Source organism: Streptopelia decaocto (assembly GCF_964273445.1).
Source record: "Streptopelia decaocto genome assembly, chromosome: 1".
In the NCBI taxonomy this organism is placed as follows: Eukaryota; Metazoa; Chordata; class Aves; order Columbiformes; family Columbidae; genus Streptopelia; species Streptopelia decaocto.
In genome coordinates this window covers 151,147,496-151,163,335 of record NC_138663.1, presented here as the reverse complement: position 1 = coordinate 151,163,335, position 15,840 = coordinate 151,147,496, and the positions used below count along the sequence as shown (strand labels likewise).

The window sequence follows — 15,840 nt, the reverse complement described above, 5'->3', positions numbered from 1 at the left end:
GGCATCAGACTGAGGGTTATACAACTAAATCCACCTGTGAATCAACACCTTTTGTTCAGTATATGCCGTGTGACATGTCCTACACATCCCACTGTGGGTTGCACACAGAAGATTTCTATGCCACAGCTGGCCCATGCACTGCACCTTGGGAAGGCAGGTAGGAATACATACAACATTCTGCAAATCACTTAAAGATAGCACTCACTCAGCACCAGCACACTAAATTGAGATGAAGTTCCTCTCCCAGGCAAAGGTCTTAGGGAGTGGGAAATACAGCTTTTAGGCTAAGCCCCAGGAAAATCATTGGGCAGAGATGAATACAAGGAAGGGCCCTTGAAAGAAACTTATTTGATATGTCATTCCTTTCTTGCTGGCATCAAACAGAATACAGCAATCCCTTTCTGGATGCAAGAGACCTCTTCTGTTCAGGTTCATCCCATGCCAGTCTCAAAGGAACTAGAGGTGGTCACAGGTAAAGATTTACCCTTTCTCCTTATTAAGTATTTCTGACCTTCCCAGTTCATTGGGGTGTGGAAGCATAATAAATGAAATAATAATGAAGACACACAAGAATTCTGGCGATTGAGTTGGCTGCTGAAAGACCAGCCATCCAGTTCTAAATGAATAGCAGCGTTGTGAAATACATCTCCCAAAAATCCAAAACTAGAATATGAACATTTAGACTCCCTCTAAGCTATGCTCATACCTTGACAATGGCCATGCAGGGAAGACTAAACTTGTGCTGAGTAAGCTGGTATTTTAAGAAAACCAAAGCTGCCTGGGACACAGCAGAGCTGCTAGCTCTGGCCCAAAAATGTTATGTCAGCATGTTTTTTGACCAACCACATACGGTGCTTCATCTCCCAGAAAGCCATCTCATCTCTCAACAACCTTGGTTGCTGTACTGTAAGATGTTCTACTATATCATTTTATATTCTGGCAGTAGCTCTGACACTGCCTGTACCTGCACCACATCACTGCACAAAGTGAGGGCTCATTGGAAGTGTTGGTTGTGGTGCTCAGGGACTTCCGCAAGGGAGGTCCTTCAGCTGCACTGCACAAATCTCACGCAACTGTGGCTCCATGCACACTTCAGTTACACCAGCTTACCTTTGGGTCCTGGAGGTCCAGGGAACCCTATACCTGGCTGCCCAACAGCACCTTTTTCTCCAGGTAGGCCAGGTCTACCTGGAAGCCCAGGATACCCTTTGTCACCTTTGCAAGTGAAAACAAAACAAATGTTAACATCTAGCTTCTGGGGAACAGCGCCGTTATGATCATCAGATAAAGATTAACAGGCTACCGTACCTTGGGGTCCAGGGAAACCAGGTGGCCCAGGAAGACCATCCGCCCCAGGAGGTCCAGGGAGTGGTACAGTTCGTCCTGCTTCACCCTTTGCTCCTGTGAATGTAAACATGTATTAAGTACAGGAAGCAATGAAATTACAAAAGGGCATCTCACCCAGCAATATTAGTCTATCCATACCATTACAACTGACTTACTATGGAGTATTTTCGTGGAAGATTCATAGAAAACTAGGATGAACTCCATTTAGGATGAACCTAAACCATCCCATTTGGCATAACAAACTCTTCAAGAAAACTTGCAATTTTACTGCTGAAAGCAAATACTTATTTAAATTAGGAAGTCTTTTCATTTAAATCTTAAATTCCAGTGATCCTCTTAAGTTGTACCACTTAAAGGGCTTTTTTTTTTTTTTTTCTAAAGCATATTATAGCATTACCTGGAAGGCCTGGTAAACCTGGGGTTCCAGCAAAGCCTCTGTCTCCTTTGTCACCAGGTAGCCCTGCAGTGCCTATCCCAGGAGGGCCAGGAAAACCTCTTTCACCACGTACTCCAGGGAATCCAGGTTGGCCAGGGGGACCACGTTCTCCTTTCAAGCCAGCTGTACCCTAATTTTTGGAAAGTATAAGTGTACTTCTTGTCCCATTGGCAAGACAGAACACATAATCTTCACTCTTTGAAAATACTGTAACTTGGATTTAGCACAGATATCTGTAATGTTGGAGAAAGTGGAATTTTTATTACCAAGTTCAATGGAAATAGAACTGGGTTCCACATGGAATAGCCCATGGAAATCCTAGCGTAAAATGCAGCTAACTGGACCGTGTAGGCTATGTTCCCAGTGGTGGCTCTGGGAGCAGATGTGAGCACCACATTAACTCCACATCCGTATCAGCTGAACTCTCTGTCAGTGAAAACTTTGAAGCATTAGTTTCCACGAGAAGAGATGTATGCTAGAGCAGAGTTGAATCTTGTCTTAACAATCTCTACTTGGATAACCGCATTCCTTCAATCACCTCCAGACATCAGGCAACTCATCCATGACAGTTCTCACTATCAAGCTGTGAGAAGGGGAGAAAGGAACAGAACTACTGTCCATGCTCACAACTTTGTGGGGGAAGTAACCTTGCTCTATAGTCCTGAATGCTGAGTACAGTTAAGTCAGATCATTTATCTGCATGACATGTAAAAAGAAAGGGTCAAAATCTAACTCCGAAATAGTCTTCTCACTAGTTCCAGGGAAACTGGAGTCTTCCTCTGAGGAAGAATAAACTACACAAGGTAAGGACAAGATGTGGAATAATGAATGAGGGCAATGAACAAAAGCATTCATAAGGGCATAAAAGCAAGCGAATTCTCATCTGAAAGGCAGAATGTATCGGACAGTATGCAAACATAAATAAACACACGGTAGGACAACATATAAAGAAATACACATACCGATGCTCCTTTCGGACCCTGAAGACCTGGCAATCCATCTTTCCCTGGTCTGCCTTCTCTTCCAGGAGTACCTGGTTGTCCTGGGAAACCAGGATCTCCCTTTTCACCTTTCAGGATAGAATCATAAGTAAAATCTCCTGGTTCTCCTTTTGCCCCAGGGCTGCCCATAAGTCCTGGAGTGCCGGGGGGGCCCTGAAATTTCATAAATTCAGATGTCATCAGTTGCCCTAGCAACGCTTCAATTGATACAAAAGGAAACAAATCTTCAGAAGTAAAAGAACAGACTCAAATGAAGTAAAACATTAAGTTTTCTATGGAGGAGGTCAAATGAGAATATTTTCCAGAACAGAGCAGTGTGAATAAGGAATTAATGCAAATCTTATCTTGACCATTTGGTCATTTAGCGTATCACAGGTATATAATTTGAGATGGCACATATAAACTTACACCATTTACACATGAACCATGACAACAAAAAACTACTCTGAATTTTCAGTAGACTACCCCCTGGATTTCAGTTGCACCTATTTATACAAAATCAGCATCAAGGAAAATGAGGCTTTTTAAAAACGCATTTTCAGAGTTAAAGTGTCTGCCCCAACCTTTAAATGCTGAATTCTGTGACACGGTGGAACCTATTTTCCTGATGCAAATGCAACAAAAGTATCTCTACATTTCCACGATAATTTACAATACCAGCAGAATAATACTAGTACAGGAAAATAACACTCCTCCAGTATGCAAAAACATAGCCAAATTTACAGGTTTAAATTCCTTATATAAGCCTGACCCTTTATTTTCTTTCTTTCAAAACCTTTTACATCAACTATAATATTGAATATGTAGATTGTCTACAAAATTAAATTAATTGTCTTATACAAAACGCAAATGTTGTTTGCACAAGAGCTAAGGCTAATTGAAGCCTGAAAGCTTCTCCTTGGGTAGTTTATTTCTGACATTTGGCTGATGCAAATACATGTTTCCCTTCATTACTAACTGTCCTGGTTTTGTTAAAAACAAGTTTCTCTTTTAGTGAATTTTGCCTGTCAGCTAAAGCCTTCATATTAGCTGCATTTTCCTGGAGAACCAGACACATGTTTTGGTAAACCTAGCAATGGAATGCAAACTTATTGATAAGGACAGATTCATATCTCGCGAGAAGGGCAACAAGAAACAGGTGACCAAGAACCTGACCAACTGTGTATAACATTCCATTCATGTGAATACTTCATATAAAAGTGGGAGACCACAAAGATTTCATCCCTTTTTTCCCTTCTTCTTATCCTTCTGCTTATGGCCGACATTAGGAGAGGACCTAGCGAGAGACTGAATCCAGCTCCGGTTGGCTGCAGAGTCCAATCCAGGACTTCGGGTACCAGCTCTGCAGTTGCTGAGTCTTTCAAGATTGGTTTTGTATATTTTGTATTATTTTCTCTATTCTTATTAGTAGCATTAGTAAAACATTTTTAATTTTTCCAACTCTCTTCTCTCTGTCCTTCTTTTCCTTCAGATCGCCTGTCCTGAGTGGGAAGGGGGGAGAGGGAGGGGCTGAAGGGGGAAGTGGGAGGAGGAGAGGAGGTTAACAATACATCTGCCAGGGTTTTATTGTCACCCCACAATCTAAACCCTCGACACTAATGTTCATTTATTTTGTACAATTAACAATCACAGTCAGTTGGTACTATCAGAATACTACATACATACTCAGAAAGGAGCTCTGTAAGCTCTTCTGGGAAGAAATTACCTACCTAATAGTAAACCTATATGATTTCCAGAATTTAAATTTTTCCCTACATATTTTCTAGGACTCATATGAACTTTTCTCATAGGAACAGTCTCTCTAATTTCAAGTGAATCAGAAGGTAGTAAGGCACAGACTTCACGGGCAATGTTCACTTCTTATGGCTGGTGTGTGCCCTCTGCATAAACCTGAACCAGAACATAGCAAAAGGGAATCTTTCCATTAGCTTTGGTGGGCCCTGGATCAGACTGGGATGCTCTGGCATGGCTCCCAACAATGTGAGCTTGCCTCTGTGTAGTTTTTCCAAGCTAAACTATATGCTGGATCACCACCTGGCTGAACTTGGTGGAGCAAAACAAGCTTAAAAGTATTCAGAACAGCAGCCAGTCCTTGTCTGATGAAAGACATGAACAGAACTTACGAGGCAATAAAAGGAAAATATATAGGTGTGGCAAAACACCTGCTGAGAACAAATGCCAGGCATGAAAAAAGCTTAAACACATGAGGTATCTTTTATTTTTCTCCACTGTTTCTTTCTTGGATCCCATTGGTATTATCGTATTACTCAGGGACTGAATTTACTGTCTTATTTTTCATGGTGGAAATAGAGAACAGACTAGCTAACTTTCATTGGCTAAACTCAGGCATCTAGGCTTTATCTATACTCAAGGGAGAGAAATAGATTCCTTGAGTAAGGAATCCATACAGGTGGGTTGGTTTAAATTCTGAAGGTTCCTCTCACTGCTGGTGATAGAGTCAGCCTGCCTAACTCTACTGTGTGTTAGAGCTGGTGCACATGGATGTCACTGAGAAGTTATATTGCCAAAAGTGATCAGCTAGAAGGAGAAAACAGCTTGGGGATAAACAAGTCTGGGAGGACTCCGATGAATTCAGTCTACTTACATTAGGAATATTGTCAAAATCCACATTATACTACAGGAGCATGTGTGCTAAGGTAGGCCTTGACAACAGCGTACATAGGGACACTCAAGTGAACTCTGACAAGATCAAATGCAGTTGTGCTAGTACAGTGGGAATCTAGGAGTAATTTGTGTTACATTTTAGATAAGTGTTATAGCTGTTCTGCTTCTGATATCTGGCCTTACTCACTGAGAGTCATGTTGTGCTGCATCAACATAATTCACAAGTGATCATATTATCAGAATACTATCCATTTTCACAGCCTTCCATTATTTCTTCAAAACTATTAAGCTTTTCTGCTAACTAATTTTGTTTTACAGAATACATTTCCCAAATTCACACACATTTCCCAAAATTCAGACAAACTGCAGAAGTATGCTGCATGCCAACACGTTAGATTGCTTACACTACACTAGATGGCACTGTCTCTCTCTCAATATATATGTACACAACAGCAAAGAGTTATTGCAATGATTCACAAGGTCAGGGCAGACCTGTATCTGTTTCCTGTAAAATCCTACTTTTTACCCAGCTCCACTGCTTAGCTTGCTCTGCCAGAAGCGTGTGTCCTGCTGAGTATGTGGTGGGCAAACACAGAAACATAGCCCATTTCTGACAGCTCTTTTTCCCTCTCTCATAGCTCAACCACACTGCTTCCTCGTTTATTTTGCTACGCATAGTTCCTGAATTTTAAATCACTGTGCTGGTCTGTTTTTAAACAGAACTATTACACAACCACACTGATGATTACATACTTTTTGATCACATGGCTCACAGGACACATAGCGTTTGGCAAGGCATTACTTACAGGTACCCCTGGAAGGCCATCAAGTCCAGGTAAGCCTCTGTCACCCTTGAAACCTGATTGTCCTGGAAAACCTTGTCAGAGAGACAAAAATACAATTCTATGTATTACATGCTTTTGCAAATAGCTCATTGTATGTGAATCCTTTGTGATCCTTCTCAAAGTGTCTCATTCCACCCCCAGTTATACCAACAAAATACTGTTAAAGCCAGTGAAGTTGTCTGGATTCACGTGCTCATGTGCTATATGTGTCTGCATTCATCAATTCAGAAGCTGATTCATTTGACTTAGGAATGAATTCACCTTACTATTTAGACCTCTCATATAATGACTACAGTCCTGAAACTAACTAAACTGTATTAATTTTTCTTAACCACCACTAAAACAAACATTAGGCATAATATCATAATATCACTGTTTGTACGTGGCACTTTTCTCATGTGGTAGCAGAAAAACAGTAACTCTTTTGGCCACAGAATTGATGGTAGGATTGGGAACGTTTGTATGAATGCTGCCAAGCCTGGGCACATAGGGCAAATGCTTCCCATGTTATTTTTCACTTTCACAACCTTCTGTTAAAAAATTTGGGTCACAGTTTCCAAAGACCCTCCAATGTGGCCAATTTCTGCTTTCCGTCAATTACATCAGAAGTTTGGAAACAGGCTGAAAATAGGAACATTTCATCCTCCTTTCATTAGTCACACAAACAATTTGATTAGTGAGACAAAAAGTAATTAATTTTATCATATATGTTGCATTTTTATTTTAGACTATGTAGTTAATTCTCAGGTAGTTAATGAGATTTACCTGCTGGACCTGGTGGCCCTTGTGGTCCTGGAAGTCCAGGAGGTCCTACTTTATCACATAAGGCACAAGATTCACCTTTGTCACCTGGGGAAAAAAAAAAAAAAAAGAAAATATTTAAGACAACTGCAAGCAAGTGGATTCAGGGAGAAATGTCTATTTAATACACTTCATGTTGAAAGAATAAAAATAAATGTGCTACTTCTAATTACAGGCTTCAATGGGAATTTAGCAGCAAACTGACAATCAAAATTCTTTAAAATTTTTAAAGGAATGGCACGAAAATCAACTTAAGTCTGCAGAACACTTAAAAGGGACCAGGCTGAAGAGAATCAAAATAGTAAAGAAATACACACTGAGTATAAAAGAAATAAAAAGAATAAAGCAGAAAAAGGAGAACCTCTGCAGTCACTGCAATTTTGCAGTTTTAGAAAAGCAGTTAGCAGAATGAGATTAGGAAGGATCAACCATCGTGTAAATGAGTGCAGCTCATTTTTCATACATCCATTTAGTCAATGCTGCTAAAACACATGGTTGACAATCCTATTTATAGGTGCTACAATTTTAGCTTCAATTATACTCATGGCAATGATTCATAAAACATTTCCATTCCCAACTCATCTGCCCCTCTCTAATTCTTCATCTCAGAATTCACAACTTAAAATTGCCACAAACAGTTCAATTACACTTAATGGGGCTACACTCAACCCTTCCTTCCTTCCTTCCTTCCTTCCTTCCTTCCTTCCTTCCTTCCTTCCTTCCTTCCTTCCTTCCTTCCTTCCTTCCTTCCTTCCCTCCTTCCTTCCCTCCTTCCCTCCTTCCTTCCCTCCTTCCCAGCTCCTCTTTCAACCCCGCGCCACCCGTTATCACTTTCCAGCAACATGTAGGCTAAGTGAAACATAAGTGAAGTTTGTGTCACACAACTTGATACACCATTTCCTTCTTTTACTCACCAGAGGCTCAAAAAACATCTTCCGTGTCTATGAACTATTTGTTTAACTAACTTCAACTGCCCTTTCTCTGGATCCAGCCTAACTTGCTCAGCCTCTTTACAAACCCAGGCTCCAGGGTACAGAGCATTAGAAAGCAATAACTTCAAAATAGTATTACCTTTCTCTCCCATCTCTCCTGGAAATCCATCTCTTCCTGGAAGTCCAGGAGTACCTGGTGCACCAGGTTCTCCCCGCTGGCATTGATCAATTCCATCTGCAACAGAAATGTAATAAAGAATATTGTTTGACAAGTGCAAGTTTCCATTATAGGGCTGCATTTATGAATGTCCCAGCTGAATTTATCTATGAAGAGTGATAAGTCAGGTTAGCATTTTACTTTTCCATTTGATTTCCTTTGAAAAATTTATCTGGGATTCTGGATTCTGATTCCATATATACTGCTTGAAAAACCTTAAGAATTACAGAGAAAAGATGAGCTCTGCCATAATAAGGTTACAAACAATTTTCACATAAAATCTATTTTTATTGTAAGTTTTGGCTAAGAAAAGTGCTGTGGGTAAAAAACTGCTGGTTTGACTCTGAAGAGAACGTAGAATACTGACGTTCTGAAGAAATTCATTAAGTGGAGTTTTTTGTACCCTGACTTTTGTTTCCAATGTTTTATGAAACTTTCTAGGCTAAGAGCAGCTTGTTAACATCTATTTAATGTCACACAGACCAAGCTTCCTGAAAACAAGAAGTTTCATACGTTAGGAACTGAAATAGGTAAAGAATGAGAACACTTAGCAGGCTTGATAAGAGAATATAAGTTGTGCTTGTTCTGTGCATTGTTCTGTTTGATGATATGGCATAGGTTCTGACCCAATACAATAAGACATCATTTTGGCCAATGCCAGTAGTCAAAATGTTAATGTGAAGTTTGGCAAACAACAGTTAACTGAAAACAAATTGTTTCCCATTATGTAATTGAAGAGAGCTGAAGAAGTGTCTGGGGAAGAGGCAGAATTAAGCAATGACAGAAAACATGCAGGAAAACTAGGAATTGTTCTCATTTTTAGGGCAAGGTAAGATTTAGCTATTTAATTCCATACTCCAGGTGCTGGATTGTGTACTCCTTCATTGGCAACCACAGCAACAACTAGGCATTTTCAATTTTTTTGGAACAAAGTATTTTTAGTTTAGGAATTTCATAGAGAATAATGTTCCTTTCAATAGTTTGAGACTACCTAAACTACCGTAATAGGAATATTATTCCTTTTGTTGAAATTACAACTTAACTCACAGTATCAGTATCACCCATAGCAAAAGTTCTCCTTCAATAAAAGAGTTAAAACATCAGTTGTAAAGAGCTATGAAGCCTGGACCACTTTCATATGTACTTTTTCATTGCTTCGTTGTAGAACAAAATCAAAATATTTTTCTCTTTAAAAAAGCTTTAACAGAAACTAATAATACATCGCTGTATAATGTTGTTGCCATTACTACTAATATTATTAGGTACTTGTCACATCATTACGAGCTTTCCTTTTACCTCTATAAAGCATGTGTTGACCCCATCCTCCTCTAAGATAATTTCATGTTACAATAAAAACTTCTGGCAGACTAGTATCTCAGTCTGCAGTTCTTGCACCTGTTCAATCTGGTACATAGATCAGTACTGCAGACTCATAAATCGTGATATTGAACAGCTATCTTTTATGCTAAGAACAATATTAGTATCTGGGTTTTTTTAATTAAAAAACTACAAATATCTCTAGGTTGACACATTAAGACACAGAGGAAATCAATACGTATTAAGGTCAAATATTAGGTTATATTGTAACACTATATGAAGTTATAATGAACTTTTGAAGAAATTTTTAAAACATTTGTTTAGCAAGGAATCCTTGTCCCAGAAAGGAAATAAGCAGCTTGCTGCCACAAAACAGCTTTTTTTGTGAACAAATCAGATGCATTCCAAGTACAGCTTTTATAATCTCGTCTCTTTTTCTTCATGTGCACACAGTGTGCATTACTGAGTCTTCATTGTGAAAAGCAGAAAAGTGCTTCACCTACCTGTTTTGCCGGGAGGACCTGGTGGGCCAGGCAACCCCGGGGGACCTGGGAAACCATCTCTTCCAGGGGGTCCAGGTAAAGCGAATCCTGGAGAACCCTTTTCACCTTTTTCACCCCTCTCTCCAGGAACACCAGGTGATCCTACCCTGTCTGGAAGTGGTCGACCTTTGGACAGAGTAAAACGTACATGAAAAAAGAGACAGGTGAAAAGACAGTCACATTCAATCCCTAACATTCTGTGATTATCAACACAATAGCTTCCATTAGGTTTCAGAGAGAAATGAAGAAATGTCAGTGCAAAATAAAAGAGGGACTGTATTTTTACTTTGGTGATCTACACAAAAATCAAGATTATATACTCACTACACCTCAGAGTAATTAATTTCTCTTAGGCCTCTAGACAAACACCCTCATTCTGTACTAAGTGTCTTTCTGAGATTTAGTGGAATCAGCTTTTGCTGGGTCGTAAATAGTAGCGACACAGGAGGTAATTTGGCAATCACACTTCAAAACTGTTACACACTTCCTTACCTCATAATAAACCAAATCTTAAACACACTTAGAGAGTGACAGCTAAGAACTTCAATAAATAAGTATTCAACAATGCTAGCGGATTTCAGGAATGCTAAAACCAAAACTGTACGAATAATAAGCAAACAACAACAAAAAAACAAGCAGTTAAACAGCTAGAAAAAAAAAAATACTTAGGATCTTCTTTTAGCTATTTGTACAGTCACACAGGTCTTCATACTTTAATGAGATATTTCAGTTCACAACTAATTGCTAGACTTTATCGCTAAACCATTTTGAGTCTTCTGTAACACTGAAGGAAGATATGAAAGTCACACAAATCTCAATTTCTGTAGGGTAATAACAGACTATGGGCTACCATTCTTCTTGTCTTGTCACACAGAATTCTTTAGGGACTATTACAGCCTGCGGTACATAGTATCTCCTCCCTCAACTGTGAAAAATTTTCTGGAAACTATCTGACCCTGGCTCGCATTAATTTCATGTTTAGTTCACTGTCAAGATAGAAAATGTGAATAAAGGAGGTAATAGTAGCATCACTGCAGGATGTGATAGAGCCAGGTTCCCACTGATTATTTGCTTAATTTTTAAAAAGCGAATATCATGGTTTAGTTCAAACACATGTACACGTACATATATACGTAATAGTAGTGTTGTCATGGACGTGAAGATGTTAAAACCTACGAAAGAGGCAACATTTGCAGGCAAAAGAAATAAATTTTATTAGATGGCATAACAGTCAGAAAGAAGCAGGAAGCCTTCAGGAATTACTTCGGTGTAGTAAATGTTATTATTTCTCCCTATAAAACTTCTTTTATTATATTTATGCAAACACATATAGAGCTGAAGTGAGAGCAAAACGAATTATCTGCATATGTGTTAGGTACATATAGATAGGTACCTATGCACATACCCACACACATCTTCACATTTTACAACTCTTGCTGCCCAGTGGAGCCATACTCTCTACCTCCTCTATCTCTGAGGACCTCTGTGCACTACTTCTTCAACTTAAAGTTATCAGGGCTCTACACAAAGAGCAAGGCTGGATCACATCAGAGACACGAGAAAAGCAACCTAGAAGAAGGGTCTAGGGGATGATCAGACTCCCAAAGAGGCCACTGCCTGGGTGTTCTGTGAGTCACGCAGTAACTGGCAGCAGCTATGGAGAACATCCCTCAGGAATCTTCACCCAAGAAGAACACAGGGAACATCTGAACAAAATCAGTGGCCGTAAATTCATACCTGGAGGTCCTGGGATTCCTTGTATTCCAGGGAAACCTTTCAGAAAGAGAGGTTTTTGGTTAGGTAATGAAGTCAGCAATGTCAACATCAGTGAACTTCTAGCACATTCTATTCTATATCTAAGTGCACATTACAAACTAGCATGCTGTGAATCAAAGGTTAAGTTAGATAATCTATAGGTATCTGCAAACAATACATTTAGGGAAAAGGCCCTGCTCTATGCCATCATCTCCACTGATCTTTCTTCAGTAGGGTAAGGTCTGTAAAGGACAAAACGGGAAAGGGAATGCTTGATTCTCCTGGTTTACCGAAGAACATTGTAAATTATGCAAGACAATTTTCAGATTAAAATGTAGCTACTGACTCTTTTAAAGGAGTCTCAAGATTTTCTGAATTGTTATTCTCTTTATGCTTATGTTGATTTGCATCTTTCTTAAATAATCTTAAACAATCTCAAATAATCTTAAATAATCTCGCTGGATTATTTAACTGCCATCAAAACAGATCCCAGTTTATTCTTTTCCAATCTATAACTGGAAGGAAGTCTTATTTATGAGAAGAAGCATCCAACAAACTGCAATAAAATGTAATAACTTGGAAGCAATTAAATAAATAACTGGAACATTTCACTGTCATATAGAGTTCCTGAGTTCATGGATAGTGCAATTTAAATTTCCTTTAATAAGAAAACTAAAAGCATAACTCAGTGAAAAAGACACGACAAAATACATACCTTTTTCACCTTTTTGACCTTTTAGTCCAGGCAAACCTGAAGCTCCAGGCTCTCCTTTTTCACCTACTGGTCCAGGATCTATAAACTGAATCATGGAACAAAGACTAGGACACTAGACACATATGACTGTGCCCTCATTTGTATCTCCCCCATCTTGACCTGATAATACAGAGGCCATTTTGGTTTGTGATAACAATTTTGAGCACTTGTGGTTATATTTGGAATTTCAGAGATATGTAACAACTGCTGCGAGAGGGTTGTAGCTGCTGAGGAATTACCAGAGAAAATAAATATTTCCTATTCTGCTGAAATTCTTTTGTATCAGTAGTAGGATTAAGTAGAGAGCTTTATAGGATCTTTCTGAAAAAGAATGATGCCTAGAAACCTCAGCATGGTCTAAGCACTGACCCATTAGGTTGGTATTACCTTTAATTTTAAAATATTCTGTTCTGGCAATTTCTGACTAATCCCATTTTTTTATTTCAGTTGCTAAAAATATATTGATTGCAAAGCTGTCAGACTTACTCTTTTGAACTCTCTTTTTGATACCTGTATTGATTAACAATGCCTATCATTTCCATAGTCCAAAACATTTGAAATTCAATATTCTTTGAGAGCTCCTTTCCCAAATTTCAAACACACTTGAAAGAACTGTATCCAACTTTTGTTTCCATTAAGAAAAAATGAGGATGTGACTGATTAGAATGAGATCAGAACATGCATAGTCCCTTTTTTTTCCCCGCATTGTTAGAGAACTTTGACTTTCACAAAACTTATATTTTTATCTAAGTTTTAAATAAAGCAAGAATTTATTTTACTTACTCTTCCTGGAGGTCCTGGAAAACCTCGTTCACCTTTGTCACCCTAATCAAAACAAAATTTACATTTTAAATCCAGAACATATTTTCTTCCCCACAAAACAGGATTTCCTTAGCAAATGAACACTTTGATACAGATTCATGCAACTTCCAAATAATAAGTAGCTGGACCATTATAATAAGGAGTGAGTAGTTAGTTTGCAGGCTTGTACTGCTTTACACTATGTAAAGAGAAACCGTTTTTCTTAGGAAAGTACATTTATACATATGCTGGCTGGGCAAAGACCTTGTGAAAATAAAGCCTGTATTTATCAATTCATGTAAGAGATCTAAATCAGGGATACCTAAGCTACCTTAATTTCGACTTTTCCTAGTTTCTCAGTGATGACTTCACAACTTAGTCAACATTCACTTAACACTGCTTTATGTGCATTCACTGCTTTAATGCCCATCTATGAACATGCCCACACAAGCTCATAACTTCTCATTCCATGTGATGGGAAGCAAAGGCTGCGACCACTCACCTTCGCACCAGGCTCCCCAGGTCGTCCTGGAATCCCAAACCCACCAGGCAAACCCTGTGTGTAGAAGACAGCAAAATCATAAAAGACAAATACAGTTGCATCTTAGCTCTGGCAGACACAGTGTTTTAAATTTTCAAACCAGTCCCTAATTCACCAAAAGCAGCAACTTTATGTAAATAATTCAGAAGGTTAGAAAACTTCAGCCATTTATAAGACACAGACACTTCTTTGTTTTGAATGTAAGAAACAGTATTGGAAATTCAGCAAAATACATACGGCTTCTCCTTTTGGTCCTGGGTCACCATCTTTTCCAGGCTTTCCCTGTAAAACACCAAGTTCCACTCTGCTTAAACAGGCAGTAACATACACGCAATTTCTAAATATGGCGGGTTAAACACTAGAAAAAAACAATCACCGTTGTAATGCATTAACCAAGGTGTGCAAACAAGGGAACAAACACAGCTAACAAGGGAACAAAGCAGGCAAACTGTGACCGCCTAGTGCTTAGGTTACTCAACAATTTACAAGCTCCAGAATTAAATAAAATCCTGCAAATCTCTTCCCAGATCCAGGAATAACATACGGATTTCCCAGTCAAGGAGGCTTCAAGAAAAAAATACATAAACAGCACAGGAAACTGGAACCAGACCAAGAAACTTTTCTCTTCATAGCAATCCTTTTCTGTATATTCTTCAGCCCTACAAAACCTTTACTCATAGACATTTGGTGGCTCAGTTTCAGTAGAAGACTTGGAGAGTGGCCCTGGATCAGATCACATGGTAATCTAGTGGTAAAAACCAATTGAAAGCTATAATTTCAAATCATAAGGTGAATGATAACCTAGAATCCAAGACTCACTCCTCCAGAGCAAAATGATTCACTATTAGACCACTGTGTTAACCTGCCAAGAGGAGCAGATTCCCTTGAGGTAATCAACAGGCATGTGATAATTGACTTAGATGGACTAACTCAGTTTTCAGCATTCCTTTCTTCTTCCTACGGACTACAAAGGGACTGGCACCAAGGCTTGTAGCCTAATGTACTAGAGGCTGGCTTTTAGTTGGTGTCACAGTCCTTACATGTATGTATATCATAATCAATATAAATACAACCCATAAACCCAAGAAAATTTATATGTTTAATACACAAAGTAACAGTGCATGCAATTCAGTCTAAAAAATAATCCCATCAGTTTTAGGTAAAAAAAAAGAATCTAAAACAATGCAATTGAAGGATAAAAATGATACAATCAACGTGAACAGGCTACCACCACTGAAGTGTGCAGCTATGGTATCTTATAAAGAAGGGCTATGAGTAATTTTTAATGATTAATTAAAAATATGAACTGTAAAGTCAGGAGAGTCTTCAGATGTATACTGTGATTGGAATTAATCATTTGGTTTCATTCCATGAAACCAGAATATCTTAATATATCTTAATATATCTTAATATCTTAATCTTAATATCTGCTTCTCTTTCAAGCCATATAATAATTTCAGAAGTAGCTATAATTTCCTTGAACAACAACAACAATTACATATAAAATATCTTAGCAACTTTATCCGGGGAACTCTTCAGAAACTGAAAGCTACACTTTTGAACAATTCAAAGATGTTCTGTTTTCCTCAACAAGTTCTAGGTCAATATTTCCCCATCCTTCCAGCTTTCAAGTACTCATTTACTGTAAGAGTTAAAATACATACATGATAGCAAGGATAAACCCATCACATGACTTTACTGAAAGGATGACAGAATATTTGACCTTGAAGTATATTAGAGATGAAGATTTTATCTTGTTCAGATTGAAGTAGAATTCAATGCCTGTAGATGTGCTGGGTCTTTTTCTAAGAGCTCATGAAGACCCACAATTAGAGAAACAATGCTTTAGACACATTTTCATGTAGAAAACATATGGTTTTGCCACCAGCTCAGCTATGAAAGGTATAGCGTGACTTGTACAGAAGT

General features: G+C 38.6%; 1 protein-coding gene across 1 annotated transcript in view; it reads right to left on the bottom strand.

Moving 5' to 3' along the window:
* The window catches only part of COL4A1 (collagen type IV alpha 1 chain), a 129,165-nt gene that overhangs the window by 30,202 nt on the left and 83,123 nt on the right, over positions 1-15,840 (bottom strand). The window contains exons 16-28 of the mRNA XM_082043571.1: positions 14,152-14,196; positions 13,876-13,929; positions 13,356-13,397; positions 12,534-12,618; positions 11,801-11,836; positions 10,025-10,189; positions 8,127-8,222; positions 7,020-7,103; positions 6,216-6,286; positions 2,746-2,937; positions 1,745-1,913; positions 1,309-1,401; positions 1,111-1,215 (exon numbers count right to left, since the gene is read on the bottom strand). Coding sequence (XP_081899697.1) covers positions 1,111-1,215; positions 1,309-1,401; positions 1,745-1,913; positions 2,746-2,937; positions 6,216-6,286; positions 7,020-7,103; positions 8,127-8,222; positions 10,025-10,189; positions 11,801-11,836; positions 12,534-12,618; positions 13,356-13,397; positions 13,876-13,929; positions 14,152-14,196 — 1,237 coding nt within the window. The remainder of the gene's footprint in view (positions 1-1,110; positions 1,216-1,308; positions 1,402-1,744; positions 1,914-2,745; positions 2,938-6,215; positions 6,287-7,019; positions 7,104-8,126; positions 8,223-10,024; positions 10,190-11,800; positions 11,837-12,533; positions 12,619-13,355; positions 13,398-13,875; positions 13,930-14,151; positions 14,197-15,840) is intronic.